This window comes from Malurus melanocephalus, unplaced genomic scaffold, assembly GCF_030028575.1.
Source record: "Malurus melanocephalus ecotype Western Australia unplaced genomic scaffold, MMel_1.1 scaffold_705, whole genome shotgun sequence".
Taxonomy (NCBI): Eukaryota; Metazoa; Chordata; class Aves; order Passeriformes; family Maluridae; genus Malurus; species Malurus melanocephalus.
The window spans coordinates 88,765-114,991 of record NW_026623937.1 but is presented as its reverse complement, the minus strand read 5'-3'; the positions used below and the strand labels follow the sequence as shown (position 1 = coordinate 114,991).

Below are 26,227 nucleotides of genomic sequence, written 5' to 3'. Positions count from 1 at the left end.
GTCTGTGAATACAGATAGTGGTTTCCCAGGAGAATGTGGCAGCATGACATAGGAAATTTAAAATTTAAAAAAAAAATTACTAACTAAAGAACCAAACCAAACCATCAACAAAAATCAAATTAATTGTAAATGCTGCAGTAATATTTTTTTTGACAGATTATGGTAGTCATCTTGCTACTGACTCGGCAATGCTCTAAATCTGATTTCAATGATTTCAAGAATTCCAGTGTATTTAGAATATAATTTTCTCAGATGAGGTTCCAGTACTGTAAAAACCTCAGTTTAGCTACTGACTTGGTAATAGCTTTTGGCCTTAGTGCAAATGTAATTTTAATTACACTAGCAGTGTAATTTATATGTTTTTGCTTTTTTTGTAGGGCAGTATCTTACAGGACTCATTTCTGTGTCAGTAATCCTATTTTGAGTCCTCTAAGAGGAAGAAAGGAATTACATGATGTGCCTTTATTTCAGTTTACTTGGTAAAAGTGAATTAGACCTTCAAATATAGTCTGCACTAGTGCAGCCTCTGCTTGAATAGTGTGTGCCGTTTTGGTCAACACATTATAAGAAAGACATTAAACTGTTACAGAGTGTCCAGAGGAGGGTAATGAGGATGGTGAAGGGCCTTGAGGGGAAGCTGTGAGGAGCTGCTGAGGTCTCTTTTTCTGTTCAGCCTGGAGGAGACTGAGGGAGGGGAGACTTCACTGCAGGTACAACTTCCTCATGAGAGGAAGAGGAGGGACAGACACTGATCTCTTCTATGTGGTGACCAGTGACAGGACTCGAGGGAATGGCCTGAAGTTGTGTCAGGGGAAGTTTAGGATTTGAATTGTATAGCTGTAAGAAAAAGGATGTTAGAAAAAGGTCCTTCACCCAGAGGGTGGTTGGGTACTGGAACAGGCTCCCCAGGGAAGTGGTCACAGTACCAAGCCCTAAAGTGTTCAAGAAGCTTTTGTACATTATTCTCAGGCACATGTTGTGACTCTTGGGGTGTCCTGTATGAGGGTAAGAGTTGGACTCAATGATCCTTGGGGATCCCTTCCAACTCAGCATATTCTGTGATTCTGTGAATATTCCCACAGCTATCAGGAGCTCACATCTGTAATCATCTTTGTTTAGCTCAGCGTACAGTTTTTGCTTTAGCATCCAGTTATCTGCCCAGTTGATGCTGTTACTAAGAATCAGTCCATTAAAATGCTAGACCTTAAAAAGGAAGAAAGTTATGGGGATTGTTCATTTCATCTCACGTTTTATTTTATGAGCCATTCCCTTTTATTCTGCTTCCCTCCATGGAGCCTGCCTCTGCCAACCTCCTAGACAGTTGGAACAAGGATAGGAATATATCTGCCTTGGATATGTGAGAGTTTCTTACTTTCCTACCCTGTCTTCAAACACTTGTTTTTGCTAGTCCTTCAGTGGGGTGGGATGACAAAATACACTACAATACTGATCCTTAGCTGTAAATAACTCCATATTTGTTTCATAGATGCAAATATTCAGAGCTAGTTTATTTATCTGCTCTTCAAGAAAAAAAAAGGTTTTTTTTTCACAATAAGCTACAGCTTTAGGCTTAAAATGCTTGTAAGAATATTTTTTATATTGTTGGATATTGTGCTATTAAGGAATGAAGTGAAATAGGCTTTAAGTAAGGATGGTGATTTGGGGATTATTTTTGCTAGACTTTTAGGAAGTGTATCAAATCCTAATATAAGCCCCATAAATACAATTTAATATAATATCCCATATGTAAGTTTTTTTTATTGTCACATAGAAGTCTGGAAAGCATTTACAGACATGACCCTTAGATTCAAGCCTGTTGGAGAAATTTCACAAAACCAATATATTTCTAAAGCACTGTCTGGCCTGGGCACATTTTTAGTAATTTTGGTCTCTCACGGGGTGCATTTGTCCTGAAGATTAGATCCTTGTGGGAAAACAGCAATGAAGTCAGACTCTGAGTGCATCTTTCATCTATCTGGGTTTTATTTATCACATACCCCTCAGTCTCTGAATATAGACGAAATGGAGACTATTTTCCCCTTTCAGGACAATTAGCCAGTTCTTTGAGGCTAAGTACCAGAACTCATCAGGACCCACTTTGCTTCCAGATCTGAGTAGTTAGAGCTAAAAGCAGAGAACACACTCTCTTGATACCTTACAGTCAAGAGGCTTTGCACACCTTCCCTTTCTCCAGAGAAAAAAATCGCAAGTGGGAGCCAAACCTTTTCACAAAACTAACACGATATGGTTTTCTTCAAAGGCTGAAAGTTGTTCCCAAGATGGTGACAACAGCTTGCAGAACTTGGTGAGGCAATACCATTTGATGAGTTGGTACCTGCTATTCTGCCATCCTGTTTAGAACTCATTAAAGAGGAGTTAATGAAAGTTTAAAAACTTGCAGCATTTGAGCAAGGATCTTTTTTAAGAGTATAATTCTTATAAAACTCATCATTTTCTAGTGCTACTACAAAGTCACTTATTTCAAATACAGCAGTGTAATTAACGTGTTATAGGTAAGTTGGAGCAGCAGACTGTTCAAACCTATAAAACAAACATTGTACCCCACCTGAGCTCCTAACTAGTATTAAGCAGTACAAATAATCATTTTCTAATTAATGAGATTCTAAAATAAACATGTACTTGAATATCTCAGTGATAACTCACATCTTATTGTGACATTAGTCCATATTTCAGCTCTGACACTGATCTGGGGCAAGACTTAGCTTACTTATTTTGTTATCACGTTTGTTTCCCCCATCTAAAAGTGGGTGATATTTCTCAGTCACCTTGTAAGGATGTTGTAAGGCTGATTTTAAGTCTGTAAAGCTTTTTGCAGTTCTTGGCTAACTGTGTGGAACTGGAGTGCAGTACACAAATTCCAAGTATTCTTACCATCCTACAGCAACTGGGGACAGATTTTTCACATGCCAGTTCTTTTACTCTGGGACAAATGGCTGCTGAGTCAAGTGGTGATGGGGCACATAGAGGACAAGGTAGACAAAATGCAAGCAGGAAAGCAATTAGTTACTCTAATGTTACAGAAAAACAAAACTAAAAGTCTCAGTAAAATAAGAGTCTTAGTAAACAAGAGAACAATATAAGCCCTTCTCAGAAGGGTCTTTGACAAGCTGTTGTATTGATAGCTGGTTCTGGCAGCTGGCAACTGCAGAATATTAATGAAGCAATGGTAGGTACATGAGCAGTTTGAACAGCTTGATTATAACTGACTGAAGTCTACAATGCGTGATATCAAGATATGTTATTTGTTTTTGGTATTTGCTCTTAGTTTGACCTTGTTGCTTTCCTGCTGCTTTTTTCCATTTTTCTTTTTCACTTTTTTCTTTCCTTTCACTTCTTTCCTTTCTCCCTCCCTTCCTCCTTCCCTCCTTTTCTCTTTCTCTCTTTCCTTCGCTAGTTCTCATAGGCCTAATTAAGTTCAAATGTGCTGAAAACTGCATATTGCATGTCCGATGTTTTTATAAGTGCCCTAATCTTGTTTCTCCCCTATTATTTGTTAGTAGACACATGCAGTTCTTATTACAGTAAGCTGCGTTCTTGTTCACTGCTTGCATAAATGGGATTTATACAGGACAACTAGAAGGAGCTTAGGAGAAAATCCTTGTGCACATCTGACTAGGGCTATGTAAAGGCTGAGCAGTCTCTGTGTATTTGACAGGGAGAAGTGAGATTGATGGCTTTACTCAGGGCACACTCCAGTCACTATTCCCCTGCTGCTTCCCTGGGAGAGGGCAGGCAGTGTTCCTCGCCCACTGCTTGCCTATAAAGGCATAGGTACAAGCAGTGCTCTCTTGTTAGGTTTGAGCACATGATGGTATTCATATGACTGACTGAAAACACTGGTGGTGACCTTGATTTGTTCAAGTGCTGCTTCTTTTTTTCTTCTTTTGGTCTGGTTCTGTATGCTTCCCATGAACATCATCACATATAATTGTTTTTATGATTTTTAGCATATTTCTTTTTATTCTTTACAGCCCATAATAACCTCTAAGGGTTCTGAAAAAGCATTTTGTTTATCACTGCTTCATTCCTTCATTTTGTTTGCTTCTTCCTTTATCAACATTTGTATCCACTCATGTAAAGTTCTGAGGGTCTTTTGGTTGCTAATGGATTTTGCACTTGTTTTAATACTTACCTATACTACCCAAATCTTACTAGTTAGGCTTAGGTTAGAGCTGGGTATACTAATGGGTTAGACTTCTTTAGGAGAGATTCAGTTACAGGGATTTTAAGTGCAGATTTTACAGGAGAATACTGCTTTAGCTCCCGAGCATGTGTGGAATGTTTGAGATGTTGGATTTAATGTTTGTGAGAAAACGAATTCTTACTTTCATGTTGGTGCAAACATTTATTAATTATTTTTTTTCCCTTCACCTTTTATTAACTGCAGCTAACATTGGCCATGACAATCATAAAGGAATAGCAGAGAAGCTATTATTAGCTCTATGTTGTGGGATAAACAGGAGGTGTGAGATACAATGATCCAGGCTCTTCTTGGTGGCAGCCTAATGCCCAGTGTAGGCTGGCAGACAGGGCCATGCAGTGGCCTTTGCACCCATTTGGCTCTAGGCTCAGGCACAGGAGCAGACAGTGCCCCTTTGCTTGTGTCCGTAATGCTCTCTTAATTTACGGTGAAGCTTTTGAAGGGAGGAAGCCACTGAACTGTCAGAGCCTGTTCTTCTACCCTGAAGGAGTGGATTTAACAGGATCTCTCCAAAGCGTTCATTAGTGACATTCAGGAACCATCAACATTCTTTTGACTAATGTGGTGGCTGTGATTTTTCAAAGTGCTTTTGAATTTTTTTTAGGAAAAGGAGTGCTTCCTGAGTAAATTGATAAACCCCTTCCATTTTTTCTGAAGAGCAATGTGTTGATGTGTTTTGCCATTAGAAAAATTTATAATAGCGATAGAAGTGTTGTCATGTGAATATTAAATATGAAAACAAATATGCTCAAGCCTTTGAAGTGTAAGAAAACAATAGTTAACCTTTTTTCATGAAACAACCGGAAGTTTTCTCAGATGAGCAGAACAACAGCTTTCTGGGATAGATAGCAAACTCTTGTTTACTCCCACTTAACTCACAGAAACAAAATTCTGCTTTTTATGCAAATTTGAAGTTTTGTTCTCTTGAACGTGTAATGGATCATCTTTATTTGTGCTCTAAATGATAGTGGGTTTTCCGAGATACTCTTCCTTCTAACAGGCCCTGATTTGCAAAAACAAAGTGATATTGAATGGGCTTGACAAAGTTAAGTATCAGCAAGCAGAATTGTTTCTGTTTGTCCAGGCTGCTCTACTGGCAGGTCCAGGTTTTTCCTCTCTGAATTTTGTCAGTGAACTAATATTAAACTGAGACTAGGATAAACAGAAACAAAGTACATACCAGAGGTTCTTTCTGGACATGTGTATAAAAAGATTTATATACAGAGCAATATATACCCATTGCTGCCAGCAGGAAATCTGCTTTATGGTACAAAAGCCAAACTACCTGGGCTTCTAAATTTTTTTCCTAAAAGCCAGATGTTTTAGTCATTGATTTATCTTCCTCCAGAGGTGTACCAGCTACATTAGATTGTATCTGATGTCTATAGTCCGCTTCAGTGATGTGGAGAATCAGATGTACAGTGGGTTTCTTTCACAGGGCTAGCCTAGTGATAGGCAATCCTAAAAACAACATTTTGCTTGTTTTGTGGCATATATTGAATGCAGTGCTACATGGCATTTGCCCTGAAAGTACTTCAGGCACTATCCCAAGAGATTAGTATAAGCTGACACAGTTGTTTCTTTCAGTTTTTGTTAAGGTAATCATCTCACTCCCACTGCTAATGCAGTTTACTGCGAGAAATCGGAATATGCTGTAAGTGGCACAGAAGAAATCATGTAGAAACTTGCTGGTAATCGTGAGAATATAAACAACCTATTCACTGTTATCAGCCACAGTTTTCAGTATTAGTATAGCAGGAGACCAATCAAGAGTAATAAGTTGCCTAAATGCCCAAGAAAGAAACAGCGAGGAAAGAAGAATTTGTAGTTCATACTGTTTTGTAGGCTGGATTACACAGAAAAAACCACAGTGGACTCCAGTTTGGTGTTTAATAATAAAAGGACTTATTGTAGTGGAAAAAACCCTCAGAAATAAAAAAATGGATTTTCACTACTATGTATTTTCTTAAAAGGTAATGTAGAATGTAGAAAACTTATGGTTTTAGATGTGAAGATGATATTAACAGTGTGACATTTATTTCAAGGCCTTAGCAGTTTTCGGTGGATTTCTATGATTTCTTGAGCTGCCTGAATGCATTGGCTACAGCTCTCAGAACCTCTGGTAAGGTATCATTCTGGTGGCAGCTCTTACAAGTCAATTCTAAATTAGAGAAGATGTGGAAAACTTGTGAGGTTTATTAGTGAAAGGCTTACTGGTGTCTTCTGACATGTGGAAACAGCAAAACTAGCACCATTAAGCGCCACCTTGTTCCTGCAAGTAATAACAACATCAAAAAATATGAAGATGAAAATTTTGAGAGCACAATATGGAATTTTAATATTGTGTACTTGTTTGATGCATACAGGGGGAATTTTAAATCTGCTTAGAACCTGCTTTTCAGATGTTCTCAATTTGCTCCTCTCTATTGTTGTTGATGATTTTGCTGCTGTACCAATAAATCTCACTAACACAAGGGCATTTAGTTATAATTTGGGTGTAACTTTTTTGTCATTGTTTCTTCTCCACAGTGTAGATGGTAGAGCTACATAAATCAACCCACACCAGCTAGTCACTTTGCAATAAGTGACTAATTACAAATAGAACTTCAGTGACTGAGATCAGTGATTTGAAACACTTGCCACATATTGATTAGGCTATTGGAAATATTCTTGCCACAAGTTTTTTTGCAGAACAGCTTTTGTTTCTGAAAATAGCTACTCTTGTTCTGTGGTCCCATGAAAGCTGGATGTTGGTCTTTGCTCTGAGGATTCTTTATCATTCCTGCAGATGACTATTGAATACTGTAGTTCAATACAGAAAAAAGGGAAAAATTTTTTACATCCTGTTTATTTTCTTCTTTTCCAGTCTAGTTGGAGAAGAGACAGAGACTGAAACATGCCACCTGCAGCGGGAGCACCAGATTACCCACCTCCTGATGGAGGCTGGGGCTGGGTTGTGGTCTTTGGGGCTTTTATCTCCATTGGATTTTCCTATGCATTCCCCAAAGCTATAACAGTATTCTTCAAAGAAATACAAGAGATCTTCCACACATCATATAGTGAGATAGCTTGGATATCATCGATAATGTTGGCTGTCATGTATGCAGGAGGTAAGACATTAATGAAATTAGTAAATAACATTGTTTGTTTGGGTTTTTTCATGTGGTCCTGATGCATTTTCCCCCCTTAAAGCCTTTTCTTTGTTCCTTGGCCTAATTCTATTTTGCAATCTTTCCTAAATTCCATTTCTGAGAGTATAATATTCCAACAATTCAATGCCCAAGTAATTTCTTCTGGGTCTAGGGTAAATTTGGTTAGTTTCCACTGCCTTGGTGAGATCTCTCAGTAGATCCAATGATGAAGCTTAATCATAGAAAGTTATTATGGAAATGCAGGTTCATTAGTCAGACACAGGTATTCCTCTGTCAACAAGGGGTTTGCATTTTGTCCTTATTTGTCCTAAAATCCTACTTTTCATTTAGGCCAAGAGCGATGTTTCAAACACGCCATCTGTATGAGAGCTAAGGTGCAGACAATCTTATTCTTGGGACTGAACCGTGAACTTAAATTTTCTGATAACTTTTTTTTTATAAGCAAGCAAGTAAAGAATAAGACAGATGAAAAAAGATTTAAAGTATAAAGCTATGTTTAAGAACTAAGAGTCAAATCTGCTTTGACAGGCTTTGTGTCTATCAGCCCCAAAGAGTAACTTGTTAAATTCTGCTTAGTTTCTTCATTTATTCAAAATTATTTTCTTTTTTAAGTATTGGTGAGAACTAGCTGCTGCTTAGGTAAAACACTAATTCAGGCAGTCCAGAGATGTGAATTACTTTAATTCAGGTAACAGATCTGGTTACTTCTTTTAATGTTATGAGTAACCACCTGGAACATCTGACTATTTGCACTGATGGAGCAATTAAATGCATACATTTATAAACATGCATGTTTATGTGTATGTACATGTGTGTAAAAGAGACTTATACAGAGAGACTGAAAACTTCGTGCCGATAGCATACTGATACTGAAACTCTTTAACCACTGAAGAGCATCACCAGTATTTTTCAGAAGCACTGTCTGTGTAACAGTTCAGTACAGTGTTGTCAGGTCCAACAAATAATCTCTTGAAGGATGCTTGAAGTCTCATTTTCAGCCTAGTAATTTTTTTTCTCTTATTTCAGCCTACCTAAGTTTTGACATATGAGTGGCCCTAGCTTATTTACCAGTCAGGGAAGTGAGCAGCATGCCAACAAAGAGGATCAGGCTACCTGGATTGCTCTCTCTTTTTCCCCTCTGAGTGTAATAATGAAGCTGGAGCCAACATAGCATTAGATTTAGCACCTCAGGTAAATATTTTTCAATTGATGGCATGGAAGAATGGATCTTTTTTCCAATTCTGGTAGTCACAAAGACCTTATGAAGACATCTTGACAAATGGTATCAATATCAACAGAAGCATGCTGTTCAGATATTTTGATACTATTTTTATTCATATACTAATGGAAAATCATAAGTTATTCGTGTGCTGGTAGAGAAATAGAAAGGACCAATGACATTTTCAACTGATTCACCAAAATTCACCAGGTGAAGAAATAAGTTGTTGCAATCAGTAGTGGAGTAAAAGAGGGTGTAGCTCATCACATTTGGGTGCATCAGCACTGTGGAGTGTACCTGAGTAATTGTGAAGGTCTCTGAATCAGTGCTCAATCCATCTGGAGCACGGGAAGAGCACAGGTGTTGAAAAGCTGGATTTTTTTTCTGCTTTCCATGTGCTATGACTTGCTGACCTGGGCTCCTTTAACAGTGTAAAGCAGGTATGCTGTATAGTGCAGGTGCTGTTCTGTTATGTTCTATTAAATGACATTTAATTTATGTCATTTCTGCCAGCTCAAAGTTCACCCAAGTTTTATTAACAGTACAGATGCAAATCTCAGGACATTTAGCTGTGATCATTTTTATCTGCAAGGTTCAATGTGCACAACTTTTCATATAAAATGTAAAAGATTCAGCATTTTTGCCTTTTCCCTAATACTTCTTTGGCTGTTCTGATTACCAGCTATTATCTTCACTTATGTATGGACATAAAAAACTACAAAATGGTTTTCTATTCATTCTTATGATACCTACCCCATTTACTATGAAGATTATCAGCACAGGAACAGGAGGCGAAGTTGTTTTGATATCTTGTTACAGACTTGTGGTTTTAAAATGCTGAGAATGACGACCCTGCCTGATATAAACACTCTTTGAAGCCATAGCTTCTCTAGGACCACTTCCTAAAAAATGGGCCATTTAGACAATCACTGGCAAACTATGAAATAGCAATCCGGAAAAACATTTGTGAAGGAAATCACTTCATTGTTTTTACTGTCTGAAGGAGGTTTGATTCTTCTTTCACATTTAATATGCTTTAATGTGAAATACACGTTCAGGCCACGAGTACAAGGTGTATTATTTACTATGAAGTGTGATACATATATCTGCAATGAACACTGTTCATCATACTACTAATTAAGGTAACCTGAAAACATCTAAGATCTGTCATCCTCATTACAGCTTAGCATTCAACCTATTAATCATCACAGTGGGGTCAGTGAATAACTTAGAATCTGTGCAGACACTTTTTGCTTTGGATGCTGCAGCCTCTTGCAGTAATTAGCTGGCATCTGTGTTGCAGCAACAAGGTATTAACTTACCTTTCAGTGCCGGAGAAAAAGCTCCAGTAAGGAGCTAAAAGAATGTTAATTATATTTATCACTTACTTCATACTTAGAATAAATGGCATTAAATTATAGCAGACCATCTGGCAATCCATATGGTCTCCTGCAGTCCTGGTTAATTCCAGCAAATAGGTCAAGCACAGCATTCACCCTGTTAGGAAAGCACCAGGCAGAGGTGAGAAATCTGATAAATCAAATCAATACGAAACTCCTTTTCTCTCTCAATCTGCCACAATATGCAGTTTCTTACTGGGTTTTTTTTTTTTTGTTGTTGTGTTTTGGGGGGGTTGGTTTGTTTGTTTTCTTAAGCTCTCCCTTCCTTCTTCCCCCACTCCTGAACCTTTATTGTTTGTTAGAGTTTGCTAAAAAGGCATCCCAAAAAGCAAGATCCAGTGATGTGATTAAGGTTACAAGTATTTCACAGCCTCTACTGTTCAGGCCATGCTTGATAAAAGCATCCTCTGGAGAAGAGCAGTAGTTCAGTCTCCATGGTAACTCCTTCTTGTGCCTCTCTTGAGCAGAGACTGTCAATTGCATTAAATTAAGGGTGATGGTTTTGTGATGGATTCCTACACCCAAGGGACTGAGATTGAGACCACCAGACTTTTGTTACTGCAGGACAGAAGCAGGGATAGAATGGAATTGGCTGAGTTATCCTGACAGCACAATCTGTGTTTCTGTGTGTGTATGAACAGATACGTATATAAAACACATTTGCATATATGTATTCTTCCATATCTAAACTATATATGTATCCATATACTTACAGAGTCATTTCTGCTCCAACACACAGAGACATTAAGGAATTCAAGAAAAAGATCAAATACATTTGACCTCAGGTTTTCATAGTTCATTCTTCTCTTTTTCAAAACTTCACCTCTCACTTTGTGCAGCGTTATCAGCCAAAGGTGATTAGGGAGCTTCTTATCAAAGCTCAATCTCTTTCCGGTAAAAATGTTTTCATTGCTTTCAGTGTGGGTTTGATAGGAGCCATAGTGGCAGCTATGAAAGCCATGTGACAAGTCTGGTGATTTCAGACAGATCTGACCTTGAGTTTTAGATTTCCTCAGGGAGAAAGCAACTTGTTTACTCACTGGTCCTTAACTTTTTTTCTGTCATTTTTCCAAGGACAATATCAGTTTGGGGTTTTTCTTTCTTTGTTTGTTTGATTTTTCTCAAAAAGAACTTTTTGGGTGTAACTTTGGGTTATGAAGATTGGCTTGAGAGCTGATAAATCCTTCAAGTCATACACAGCTGTGAAATGTGGGACAGTCGTGCTAGTCTTTAAGTCCAGAAAGCATATAAGGTTCATTTAAATTCTGGATAATATTACTAAGTAAATAATTCAAAAAGTATCTTTAGACTGCTTTTGAAGAAAGAGGGTATATAAGTGTTTAGAGTGGCCATTATAATTTTTCAAAACACAGTTTAAAAATACAGTATCTTCTTTCTTCTCTGTTGCTTAAGTTATTCAAGTTTGAAGTTACATATTTCCAAACAGTAGCAAACCTTTAAAGGATTTCCCCTGTGAGAGCACATAAGTAACCTATAGACAAGTCCTCATTTTGACTTTGTCTAATATTAATTTGGAAAAGAACGTATCATATGGTATGTTCAAAATATTTGTGATTTTATCTCAGTGGGTGTTTTGGTGATATTGCTGTGAAGATGAAATGGCGTGCACAGTGGAGATGACAGTTGTGAAATCCATATAACACAAACAACAGATGGTTACGGATTTTTACTTTTGGGCAGGTCCTGGGTTCCTACACTTTTCTTCCTCCCCGATAACTTTTTCTAATTTTGGTTTTACAAATACTGGCACCAGGAATTCAGTGGCCATCCATATGGAGATTGAGAAGCTTTCTTGAATTGTCCTGTCTCCTTTTTTTGTCAGGGGCAAGTGTTATTCTCTATCAGAATATGCAAAGTGTTGAATTTTAATAGCCTCATTTAGAGTGTCCTTGAAAGCAACACTTACCAACTACATGAGTGCCTCATGGGCATAAGGGAATACTTCATATTTAGCCTAAAATATATGTAAAACGTCTATGTCAAGTTAATTTGAGACTCATATATAAGGGAAAAGTAGTCATAATGAGGTTTCACAAGAACAGAGTGTTTTGAATCTTACTAGCAAATGGAGATGAGAGTAGCAAAAATACTATAAATATACATTAGATCAGTTCACAACAAGACCTGAATGCTAAAGCCTCTGAAGGGTAGTACAGCCAGGTACTTGTATTTCTTGGAAAGCTTTGAATTTTAGTAAAACTGGAACTTGTAGGGTAGTGTTCGGCAGTAGCAATGGATGTTTTGTACAGAGGCCTTCCTAGTTGTTTAGAAAACACTATTTTAAATGATCATGGAAAGAAAGATGAAATTAAAAAAAAACCAAAACACATCTGTCGCAGATAGTTTTACAGATTTTTTAAACAAGTTTGTCATTCTCTATTGGAACAAGCTGGTTTGTTACTCTGCAACTTTTGACAGCTGGTTTAACGGATAAGATCTAATTGTCAAATATTCAGTGCCTTTTGGAGATCCTATTTTTCAAGTTTTCATGAAACAAAGGCTTTGCTGGGATCAACTGAGATACATTAAGGAAACCAGTCTCAAAGTTAAGGACATGTTTCCACTGAAAGAAATAGGGATTTTTTGTCGTTTTAATTTTTGCTTGTGTTAGTTTTGACTAGTTTTTAGAAAGGCATTACATGAAACCGAGCTCCCACTGGGCTTCTGCAAACCTCTTTTGGTATTCCAGCCATAGGGGATTATATGATATGATCACCTGGGGACATGGTTTAGTGGTGAACATGGCAGTGCTGTGTTAAGGGTTGTATTCGATGATCTTAGAGGTCTTTTTCAACCTTAACAAATCCATGAATCTACAGAAATATTTGTGGTGACTTAAATTTAGTTTACTTGACCCTTTTAATAAAAGAGATCTCATTTACATACAAGTAGGCAAGGTGGATCACATAATGAACATTAATTAATCACTCCTTTCCTTTGTAAGACTTTGCGTTTGTGTTTATCTTCTTTGGTTTTATAGACAGGGATTTCTATAAGTAAAATAATCAATAGTGACAGTTTTTTATCTGCAAAGATGATTCTTTTTTGATTCTCATTTAGTTGCAAGTAGTAGGTCAAAGCCTAACAATAATAAGTAACGTGCATCATTTTCTAAAGGGCTAAAACTTTGGGTTTGTTTAAGAAAGGTATCAAGGGACAAACTGAAGCCTTTGATATGTTCATTGAGCTTGTAAAACTTTGACGAAAGAATGCTTTTTTTGTGTGTCCTGCAAAGGTTGGATCAGTTCCATATAGTTTTTCACTGGATCATACAATGGTTGTGTTCGTAATATGTGTAGGGTAATTCAAAGGTAATGAAACAATGGTCTAGCAACTGGGAATCGTGAGATATTTAAGCAGATACCAGAGAACTATGGGGAAGGAAAAGTCTGTGTATACCATTGTAGTCACCCAGCACTTCAAAATGAAATAATAAACCCAGCACTTTACAAAGAACTTATTATAGAATTTTACTGGTCCATTGTTTTGGAATGTCTAAGAACTATGCCCTTGTTTATTTTGGAGAGTATGTTCAAGGAAAACAGAGTTGTACTGATATGTTTAGAAGATATTCTAAGCCAGTATCAAATGGCAACAGCTGAGATGTACCATGATTCATAAAGATATGTAGTTTTGTAGTCATTAACAGAGGTAAGCGTTTCAGGGACTTAGTGACAGATTTATGGTGATGCCAGAGGAAAGCAGAAATCAGAAAATGAGGTGGTTTTAAAATGTATTTTATGATTTTATTAAGCTTTCTTTTAATTAACTGGTTTTGAAGATTTTTACAGAGACCATGATGCATGTATTTAAATGTATAAACCATATGAAAAAAGAGTTTTGAGGAGTCAGAACCTTTTCATCGAATAATCAGAACCTTTTCATTAATGAATCTGTTAAGATTCGTTATCTGAAAGAGTACAAACAAATGCAGCTTTAGTAGGTAATACATGTTTTGTTGGTGCACATAAGCCAAAGAAAAGCTTAGCTTTCTTTTCCACAATTTTTGCTAGGTTGTTTTTTCATTGTCAACGAACAAGTGTTTGTATTGCAGTTCTACCTGACTTTTGTTTGGGTGAATATCTGCTATGACTAGACATCCAAATGAAAAGAATGTGATTAAAATAGAAAATGTATTGTGAAATAAGACATTGGTTTCCTCATATAGTTCAAACACATCTCACTGCACATTTTCACTGATGAGGGGAATGTGAGCTCTGTTTTCTATGTGTAATGCTTTGAAACACTTATCATTAAGAGCTTCAGCTTTTAGAAAAATTTTAAGAAAGCAGTGGTATGCTTACAGCTTTTCAGCAATGGTAGCTGGAGATAATAAGAGCAGGATTCATGTGTTTAGTCTTCCTCAGCATAGGCACCTACATCTGATCCAGTTGCTAGGCATCTTCTGTTGTCAGTCAATACAGATGTGGATTTGTAATCCATTCCTTCTGAAGTTAAATGTCCAAGACACATCAAATAAACGGTGTTTTAAAGAAATCTTTGTCTTTTGAGTGCTAAAAAAAGCTAGAGGAAAAGCTCAAATGTCTATTTTTCACAAATCTAAGGTGACACCACTCTACGTGATTGTTGCCCTATACTAATATATTATATTTTGCTACCTAGAGACCTTGAAATCTAAGAACATTCTTTTTCGAAATACACACCCAAGGTTGCTGTGTTTAAGGCTGGATTTTCTCCTTTAGTCTTGTATATTACATGAGTTATAATTCTTCCAAGTTTCATTGACACTGATTCAGTCGTATTTATTTTGATACTATTAAAAATACTGGGTATTTTAGTTTGTACCTACCTTTTAGCTTGTAAATCTTCTCTTATCTTGCAATAACTTTCCTAATACCCATAATTCCCTTTCTTCCATAACCACCTAAGAAAACACACAACTGGGAGAATAACTGGTTTGTCTAATAATTGGCCAGGTTTACATTCTTTTGTAGCTGATTATAAGCTGATAGAAATCTACGGATCTGTTATATTTTCTTATGTTCTGTGAATAATTTAAAAGTTAAATACAGTTCAGTCTCTTCATAACAAGATCCCCAAACACTTCTCTTATCAGTATCAGCTGGCAGCACCGATTTTGTCATGATAAAAACCTTACTCTCCTATAGAGGAATCCTTTGCTCTTCCTGGAACAGAACTTACTTGACTGAAATTTTAAGTTGTTTTACAAGGATGAGCTTCTCTGTCCTACACATATTGCTACCAGGTTTGCAGGACTTCCCAAGAACTCTGCAACAGCTTTCAAAGTAAGACTGGCACAAGAGTAGGTAGTAGATGTCCTATTTGGCCTTCCCTAGAAGATGTAGTAATCTTTTGTCCTTGGAAGTAAAATTCACTCAAAAAAGCTTCTAGAGCAATTCTGGTCTAAATTGTTTGAATTATTGGCATATAGCCAACTGGCACAATGAATCCCTCCTTATTGTGGCATTGCTAAACTTTAAGTATATGTAATGAAGTGTGTGAATCTATTACTTGCCTCATCAGAATAGTTGCAATTTTCAGACTAGCAACTAAATAAACCAAGTGCTGGAGGTTTTTCTTCTGGATATTTAACTTAAAGACTGTCTTAAGAGAAACTATTCATTCCATAAGAAACCAAGACTCCCTGTTACCATGAAACATTTAATTAAGGAACATAAGGGTTAAAAGCTGGAGAGAAGGAACATTTTCACTGATGGTGTTACACTCTTATCAGAGACAGCAAAAATAACTGCCTGGAAGTCCATTACAAGCATGGGCATTTGTGCTTATCCTGCAATAAATGCTCCATTTTAAATACTTTAGTGATCTCATAAAGTTCAAAGTTAAATTAATTTTTTTTTTTTCATTTAACTAAAGTCAACATATAAACATGTTTATATGTTTATGCAAATATGTTCATCCTTAGATATTTGCAACATCAGGGTTTCTTGACAGTGTACCTTCAATTACTTGATGCTCCCAGAGGCATTCATTAGAATATCTTTGTTCTTTATATTCACCTTAAAAAGACATGATCCATAAATGATTCATATAATTTTACCTAAATAAAATATAAATAAAACATAGAATACTAGCTTTGAAGATTTACAGTGTTTTAGTGAAGGCTGTGGAATTCACTTTATTGAAGTAATGATATGACAAAAATTTTGACTTATGTGTTAGTAAGCTTATCTCTGCTTCATAAATAGAAAACAAAAAATATAAGGACATAGCACAGTTTGACCTGAGGTATGAGTCTTCTAACTTCAATTTGAATTTATTGGATTACATACAGTTCCATTGCTGCAAAGTGCACTGAGGAGTCAAGAACCAGGCACTGTGACTGTAAGGAGAATTCTGATTATTCATTGAAACAACAGATTCTGTAACAAAATACTTCCAGGTAGTGACCTGAAATTGTATGATTCTCACATGGGAAGAGAAGTCAACATTGGAGGTGATTATAAGGGGCTCATGCCCCCTTGCATGAACAATCACTTTGGCTAAACAGGTTTCTATTGTGATAGAATGGTACAGAAAAGAAAAAAAACAAACAAAAAAAAAAACCAAACAATTGTTTGAAAAAACAAATAAACAAATAAAAGCCTAACAAAAAATGCCCACAAGCCTCTGTGTCCTATGGGGTCTATGTGCAGGACTACACCACACAGAATGAATGCAGCAGCTCATCTCAGAGAAGTGTGTTAGGTGACTGCATATACAGTAATGAGCAACTCAGTCCAGCAATTGGGCTTGTACTACAGTAAGAAACTGTAGAATTGGGATTTTTCTGAGGTGATTTGGTAATGAAATGCACTATGAGACCTAATGACCTTGAACAAAATGTTTGTAATTATGTTGCGCTAAGAAGAAGAATTAATTCATGGTGATGCCGCAGAGTTATATTTCTAATTTGTTTCTTTATATGGCAGAAGACATTTGAGATACTTCAGAGTGACTTTCTTGAAGAGTTTTAATGGCACTGAAAAATCCGAGGCTTGCAAATTTTATTTCAGCTTGGGAATAAAATGAGTGTTAAAGCACAAAGACAAGCAATGCTTGTCTTAATGTTCTGTATTGTTCCTTAAAAATCAACTAGCATGCCGCATAATACGTGTGGGAGGGATTCTCTTGTGTTTCACACAGCACCATAGTTTATACCTGTGCAAAGAGTGTGCAAGGTTGCATTTGCCATTGTGATTTAGAAGCTCTTCATATTTACTTACTCAAATGTAAACAGTAACCTGAGTGCAAAGCACTTGACCCTATGCTAAGAGAAACAGAGCTGAAGTGGAAAATGGGATTAAGACAAGGACAAATTTGTATAATGGAATTTCTTCCAGGTTATTTCACCTGATACCATAAAAAATTACCTGACAAGGTGTTCAKATATACACATTACCTAGATCACTTAAAGTTCTGATCAACTGCTTTCCAGTAAGATGTATTAAAACTTACTAAAGAAACATGGTTCCTCCTGTAGGAAGAAAATATTACTTTCCTCAGTAAACCTAAGTGATATTCTCCTCACAGGCTCACATGGTAAATCTTTGCAGAAGCAGGTATATTTCACTGGATTATTTTAATATGTTCTTGCTGAAGAATGTCAACATAATTCTTCACTTGGAAGGTGGCTCCAGAAATGCATGATGCTTAGGCAGGATCTGTAATACAAATCATGAGAAGCCTGTGTTTTAATGGGCACTAATTTATTTTGAATTTATGATGCATCACAATCATAAGAAGGAAGCTGCTTCACATTACTAGGTGAAAAATAAGGTTTCTGCCAGTGACAGGTTGTTTTATTTCTTCACAGCAGGTACAAAAACCCTCCTTGTTCAAAAGACACACAAATACTATCTTCAAACACTACAAGGTGGGACTAGGTCACCAAGTCACTTCTTATTCCTTTTTGCAGCAGAGCTGAAATACTCCTTGTTCGTGTAAGCAGACCCGATCTCGACTTCCCCACCTGCACATTTTCAGAAAACTTTGTCAATGGAGGTGAATCCTCTGTTGATGCAAGGGAAAGGACCATGTAGAGAATGTTACGAATGTTGTTTCCTCTCTTCTCTAGCCAGAATGCAAATAACATAAAGGCCTTTGTCCAACTCCCTCATAATATATTTCTTTTCCGTGGTCCAAGTCCCAGGCTTCTTCTACTCATTTTTCATTATTCTTTCAGTCCTAACTTGGTCATAATTTATGATAATTTTTATTGAGTCCACCAAATAAATGGCATGTTACTATACACAGAGAACATGTAAAAATTTGAAAGACCCATCAAGTAAAGCTCTTCCTATCATAGATGGAAATCTAAAAGTGACCATTCAATGGCAAGTTCAACTCTGATGGGAAAACATACATAAGGTGGGTATGGGAATATGCAGATATAAACTGACATCTACTCAGATGTAGAGATTTAAAAAATATATATGATTTCTCCTTCAGTTTTATTGGATAGAGTAATTCTGAGACATGTATTTGGCTATAGAAGGCTAGAGAGAAGCAAGGAAAATAGAATGAGAAGAGATTAGAAGCCACTATTAAATTATTGATTAATCCGTAAATATTTTCCTGGCAGTTATTATTTTTAATAAATCAGTTACATGTGGGTTGTCTTAAAATTAAGCAGATTGGAAATCATAGCTCATAGAATGGTTTGGGTTGGAAGGGATCTCAGAGGTTATCTTGTTCACCAGCAGGCAGGGGCACTTTCCACTAGATCAAGTTGCTCAGGGCCCCATCCAAGCTGGCCAGGAATGGAGCATCAGCAACTTCTTGGGTAACTGTTGCAATGTCTCACCACCCTCACAGTCAAGAATTTCTTCCTAGCATCTGATCTAATCATATGCTCAGTTTGAAGCCATTTGTGCTTGTCCTGTGACTCCATACTTTAGTAGAGGGAACCTGTCCATCTTTCTTGTAGGCTCTTTTCAGGTACTGAAAGGTTACCCTGGAGCCTTCTTTTCTTCGGGATAAAAAATCCCAACTCTCTCAGCCTTTCCTAATGGAAAGTATTCCATTCCTCTAATCATCTTCGTGTCCCTGATGTTGTAGTCTGAAGTTGTGGGACACTTTCAGAATTTTGTGCATATTCACTGAGTTGTCCTCAACATTTCCACTTCTTTTAGGGTGGAATAAAGGCTTCTAATCTGAGCACACTTGCAATAAAAATATGCTGAAAAATGAAAAATATCACATAAATCTTGTTACTGTTTTTGATCAAGAGGATAATATTTTGACAATTTTTGGCTGTTCATTATTCTAGTTTAGATTTTTTTTCTTCATGTTTCTAGGCATTCAACAGTTTATATTGCTTTTAGTCTTTTCGATCTGGAAGACAAATATTCAGTGTTACTTTATGTATAATTTTATAAATTAACAGATTTTTCTCAATATAAACACAAGTTATCTTTTCACTTGTCTGAAATCAGGGTAAAAAAAAAAACTGAAATAAATGAAGGTCCACAAAGATTCTCAGTTTTAATTGGCAACTGAATGTATTTTGAAAATAGTGGGAAAAATGCAAATTCTATGTCTGGTATGATCCCATTAATACACTACCACTGTCAGCACCTGCACTCTAAGTAGGTGCCAAAAGCTAATGAGAATGCTTAGTTCCCATTTTGTATGATATCTTTGAAACACAAATAAATTCACTTGTTCTTTTTTTTTTCTTTTGCCCTTTCTTTTCCCCTCACTCTTCCTTTTCCCCTCCCTGTTGCCATTGCCTCACCACATTGTGAACTAAATATTATCAACTATTTATTATATTACTAAATGTAATATGTGTTTTATTATCAAGTATAAATATTATTAAATCTTTAGATCACAAGTTTTATTGAAATTATCTAATTTATGAAATTGTAAAGGAATATTGGAAGTTGATACGTATAGACTTCTAAATGTTAGCAACTAAAGCTACTATATGCATTTTATTGCTATTATAAAAAATTGTAATTGAAATGATAAAATAATGCTTCATTTTTTTTTCTATAAAATATAATTTAAATCTGATGTTAGTAATATATTAAGTGTGTTTGGAAATAATCTTACAATATTATTGACAATGACTGTCTTAGTTTGAAAGACAGGTGTTTGCTAATGAAGGCAAGGACCCCCCCTTGGAGTGGTGGATATGACCCCCCCTTCCCTCCAAATTATTATAGCTTTGAAAAAATCACTGGCTTTCAGGCAAGAATATGGGTAAAAGGGAATAACAGTTTTTACTAATATGTATAACAAGGTGAAACAAGTAACAATAACAATAGCAACAACCAGCCCAGTCCCAAACCCAGTGACAGCCTTACAGAGACACAGCCTCCCCTTTGGTGCAGTTACAGTCCCAGCCGGCAGGGGCGCTGTTGGCTCCCGGCCGGGCAGGGCGGGTGCGATGATTCCCCAGCAGCTGCAGGGGGCGCTGTGCCGCGGGTCCCGGCTGGCTCAGATCTCCCGCATCGACAATGATTGACACAAAATGGCAGAGGTGGAAGGAGAAAAGTTTCTCTGCAAAACTCACAGCAGAAACGCCGATCCCGGTGCTCCTCTGGACAGCAAGAAACCCAGGACGGCAAGGAGACAAGCAGAAATCCCATGGCTGTGAGACAGGATGGAGCAGAGCTCACCCCTGAAGCTGGAATCGCAGAGGTTCCCGGCAAGGCACAGGAGAGAAAATCACTGTGCAGCAAGAAGGAACTCAATGAATAGAGATGCTGGTCTCCGCAGAAAAAGGGCAGGCCAGCTCTCTTTCGAGCAGCCAGCGGGCAGACTTCCTTCTCTCAGTGAAGCAGCCAAGCAAGTGAAATAACCCCCCCACCACCCCACCACACAAAACACTCTCTCTGAGCACTTGGCAAGACCGTTTAGGTGTGGCATAGGTATCATTGTCTTTGTTAATCACCCAGCCATCAAAAGGATGACCCGGCGATTAGTGTATCCCAGCAACAAATGGGAAAGAAAAAATTCCCAAAGAAAGGGAACAAAAGGTCACAGCATGACCTAAATATGGTGACTTTTCTAGACACTTCGAAGTTATAAATACATTCAGATTTATACTTCCCATCACAGTTATTATAAGTATGTAGATGAGATTTAATGATCCATACTTCACCGTAAGAGGTCCACAGAAACATCACAGGTAATAGGTTCAGTATTTTCGATTTGAAGTTTAACTATACAGTGTAAAACTGAGACCAGAAAGGAATATGATGAAGAAGAAGCAGGTATCTTGTGCTTTCACTGAAATTACATATTATTGCCTGCGACAGTATATAAGGAATCATTTCCAAGTTGAGTTATTTGAATAGACTATCATTCCAGAAGAAAACAAATAAACTGTAGGATGAGATGCAGGATGAAAATGGGATATTGTATGAACTTTATTATGATGGGCAATTTGTAGAAGACAGAGAAATCCAAATGACAGTATTAATCTTAACTGAAGTTGGCTGAATTCTTTTACTGTGAATGCATTACCTGAAAATGGTACTGATTTGAGTTGGAGCAAATATACCCTGCATTCCTGAGAACTAACTACTCAATGGCCTGGGCTGTTGAATTGGTTATGACTTTTTGCTTTCCGAAATTCTGTTAGGTAGAATTGACAAAGTATTATTCTGCTTCCAGGAAAAGCACCCAGGGATTTTTTAGTAGGCATATAAAAATAATGAATGATAATAAGAAATAATAAATAGGAAATGGTGAGTAATGAACATATACAAATATTGTGTTGACATATGCTTACGCAAATTTTTAGAAAAGACAGCCATTCCTCAAAGAGGAAAAAAGAAAAGAAAGAAAACCTTTGTAACTATTTAGTAACACAGTTTAGGAAAAATTTCTATGAAGAATTAAAATAAATATTTCCATGAACTCTTTGGTTTGGTTGTTTTGTCTTTTTTTTATTTTTTTTTTAGTTCCCAACAGTTACCTTTTAGATTAACTGCACATATTTTATTTTTAAGTTGCTATGATTGTAGTTGTTACAGTGGTATACTGTAACCTCTGTCTTTTTTGTTTTCAGTTTTACGATCTGCAGAAAATCAGGCCCCCTTTGTAATAGCAGAATATACAGAATATGCTTGGCAATATGTTTCACAGTTAGGAGGCTGTAAAGACAAATTTGATAGCTAAAAATTGTAACCTGCTTTGGAAAAGCACAAAGGTCTAAATGCTAAGTCTTCAATTAGAAATTTTCAACTTCTTTGAAAGTGAAAGGGTGAGTTCAGAAGGTTTCAGGTGAAAAATACTTATGAATGGGATAAGTACCTTCTATTATGCCAGGAAAAAAATCATTAGGAGTCCATTAATCAGATGAGGGAAAGCGTCGGGGTTTTTTGTTTTTATGAGTATGTTTGTGTGGGTATGTAGTCTCCATGTCTGGACAGAGCAGCTTTTTAGTAAGGTTGTTTTTGGGACCGAAAAGTTATTAGATAGAAGTACTGGTTAGCTATAAATTAACCTCTGCTTTCTGATTAGTACTAATTTCCCTTTGTTCCCTGAAAGGAGACCTATTTTAAATATTTAGTTTAAATATTCAGAAATGTGATTCTTTCAGTTCACATGCTCAAACAGAGATATTACAAATTGAACTTAGCCTTTCATTTCATCCATCCACAGAGAAAGTAGGAACAGCCACAGAGACGAATGGATGACACTCTAAAGATGATACCTCTAAAAGAAAACCGCTGCACATTTTCATGAGAGCATTGAGTTATGCCTCATGACATTCCCAATGAATGGGAAAAAAAGGGAAATATAATTTATTATTATATTCTACAGAGTATATTACTGTATATAATTACATTTACTAATATTTATGTATTAGTATTATTATCTTTGCTGTATTTCCAGGGGGAAATAGTGAATTAGTTCTTGTTTGGTTTTTCATTTGAAGGAGAAGTAGCTTTTAATGGTTTAGGTTCGTTGTGCATTCAACAATAATATTATTTAATTGAAATCCCCAGCACATATTTTTAGCCAGAAAAGATGTTTTAAATTTGGATTCATGCAAGTTTGTGAAGTCCTGAGGACTTAATTGGTGTTAAATACTAAGGTTTAAATTTCATTGTCTTTTCTTCTGCAGAAAACTTTCATTAATTCTTCCCAGTACCTTATTATTTGCTAATGAATTTTCTAATATTCATGTTGATACACTACATGCTCAAGTTACAAGCTGATTGCTTTGGGTTTCTGTGAAGAAGTGAACATTTTTCTGAGAAGATTGTTTGCAATGCACATGTCATGCGATGATGCTATTTCCAGCTATCCCCTTTACAGAGGCATGCAAACCGTTGTTGGAAAAAATATGTGCTTGGTGTTACAGTGTCTCTGTTTATGTACAACTCTCTTATAGATGCTTTAGTTCCATCTCATTGTTAGCTTGTTCCCTCCTTTCTTGTTTCTTACCTTTTTCTAAGTTGAAAGAGTAGTTTTTGAAAATATCAATGCATGGATTTCACTTTGTGATACTGAAGGCAACAGGAAAACAAATATGAGGAAAGTTATAAAAAATGCTGAAATATTTTGCTGTATTTGGTTTCTATTCACAATTAAAATATCAATGTGAAATTAGGGAAATTAATTTTGGGACACAACTTTTTAGTCAGTGACCATACATGTTTCTGAAATCTGCAAAGTGTTCACCAGCTCATAGAATTACACTAATTTCCTGTTAAATATGATGAGGTTTCATATTGCTTATTTCCAAAGAAATGTCATAATTTATCTTTAAGTCTTCTGCATTGTGATCAAGTGTTTTAGCCTTTCATGAAAAAATTTCCACAGCAGAGCATGCAAAACATAATTAATATAAAGCATTGATACGTATCCATGTAAATAGTAATCAACATGGCTACTCCTTGATTAAAAACTGGGCATTTTTCCAACTTTCTACAATTCCTGGGTATGGAGCAATTTACTAACTGGAGGATGTTTTCTAAATTCCATGGTCCGTAACTCCATACACATTTGCACCCCAACAAATGAGAAAAAACCTGCAAGCCAAACAAGAGCTTTAATCAAAATATGTAAAGCCCTTGATTCATGTCTCTGATGTATCTCTAGAAAAGCACAAAATGTAAAAGCAGATCAAGGATCTATAATTCCTCCATAAAAACAATACATTTTCAGCAAGTACCAGCACCAATGATTGCTTATTTTGTTTCTCCTGAACATCTTAGGAAAAAGAGGGGTTATATTTACAGCCCAACATACTTGAGCACTTCATTTCAAAACTTGCAGATGTAACCTTTTTGGGAGGAGAAACCACGAGGAAGGGAGCAGAGTGCTGGGCATTCTACCATTAGTCAGGCTCCTCCGGTGTGTTACCATACACACAATTACTGTATGTCTTATAAACCTCCTAAGAAATACCTTAAGGCCAAATTAATCTTTAGAGATCTAAAGATAAAGATTTGATAGAATTCAAGTCTCCTTCAGAACACAAGTGAGAATGTGAGCATTCAGGCTAATGACACTGAGGAAATGTAGTTAAGAGGAGGGGAAGTGGAGAGCAAAGTGTGATGGCTGGTTCAACAACTGACTGCATCCTCCCTTGCAGGCTGAGCTTTTAGCTGCTGAGCTGTCCTAGCTCGTAATCTAACAACCCTAACTCAGTGTGGCCCATTTCTGTTTGGTGGTATTTGCTGCAAGAGCATTTCTTCTCATAGTTTTCTGTCAAGTTACTATGTTATCTAGGTTTATGGTATCAGCCAGTTGTAAATGTTATATGAAATGGAAAAAAAATCTCTTCCACGTGCACAGAGAAAACTTTCCAATGATTCTTGAACCGATTTACCTTCACTGCTATTATACAAATTAATAGGATTTATCAGAAATGCATGTTACCCTTCCCAGAAACATGATAAAGAATACAAAAATACAAAATAATACAAAAATAGTTGCATGGCAATTTAATACTTCTTTTTTTTTTCCGTCTGCCTTCTCTAAAGTCTGTCCAAGAGAACTGAAATAATCTGGCCAAAGGTTTTTGAGCTAGAGATAAGACTGTCACAGAATGCATAATATTTTTACTTAAGAAAAACAATGTATTTTGAAAGTGTTTTCCAACTTAATGAACAGGTTTTAAGCATTTTGAGTCTTTTTTCCTGTGAATACCAGAGACGGGATTCTAATGGCAGTATTAGGTACTTGCATAAAGCCTTTGCGATTGAATGAGTTTTTGTTAGTGGACTTCATATTTTATTCTTTAAAAAAAATTTTAAAAGGAAAGAGAAGAAGAAAGGTGGACTGATCTTAGCAAGTAATTTATATGAATAGTATATTTTGAAGCTCCTTGGGCTTTTCCAGCCTTGTAGGAAACAGAAATAAAAGACAAACCTGGACTGGAAAGACAGCTGCATTGACTCTGGAGAGCAGATGGCTGAAAATGTGTTTAAACCACTTGACTTGGCAGGATGCAATCTATAATGTAGCATTAGTGCAATTTGAAATATTATGACTGCATTTATTTTCAACTCCTTTAAGCAATTCACTTCGTTTAAATGAATGTCATAGTGTTCAGACTGAGTCATTTCATGTTGCTTTGGGTCGATGACACTATGAACACTGTAATGAAATTATCAATATATGATTTTAAAGTTACCTTTTTAGCAGGAAAGTTTATCTCTAGTTACATATAAAATTAATACAGGCATCAAAACAAAAAGCATAAATGCACCAGCAGTATGCGAAACAAATTACAGAATGATCTTTAATTATTACACAGTGATAAATCAAACAGGGCCAAAGGGAACAGCTCCTCCTGGAAGCTGTGCTGAGGCACTTGGAGGACAGGGAGGTGTCCTTTGGCTGCAGCAAAGGCAAGTCCTGCTTGATCAATCTATTGGCCTGCTGTGATGGAGGGACCACACCAGTGGACAGGGGAAGGATTACAAATGTCATCTCCCTGGACTTCTGTAAAGCCTTTGACTCAATCCCCCACAGAGTCTTTGTCTCTAAATTGAAGAGAGACTGACTTGATAAGTGGACTCTTAGGTGGATAAGGAATAGGTTGGACAGTGACATCCAGAGAGTAGTGGACAACAGCTCAGGATTCTGATGGACGTCAGTGACACATGGTGTCCCTCAGGGGTCTGCACAGGGACCAGTGTTATTTAATATCTTCATTAATGACAGGGATGAAGGGATGCAGTGCACCTTCAGCAAGTTTGGAGATGACACTGAGCTGAGTGGTGCAGGTGACACCCCTGAAGGACAGGATGCCATC

The 26,227-nt window shown here is 36.7% G+C and overlaps 1 protein-coding gene across 1 annotated transcript in view; it reads left to right on the top strand.

Moving 5' to 3' along the window:
* LOC130584421 (monocarboxylate transporter 2-like) overlaps positions 1-26,227 on the top strand; it is a 75,238-nt gene that overhangs the window by 38,750 nt on the left and 10,261 nt on the right. Inside the window, exon 2 of the mRNA XM_057384389.1 lies at positions 7,089-7,332. Coding sequence (XP_057240372.1) covers positions 7,119-7,332 — 214 coding nt within the window. The 5' untranslated portion in view covers positions 7,089-7,118. The remainder of the gene's footprint in view (positions 1-7,088; positions 7,333-26,227) is intronic.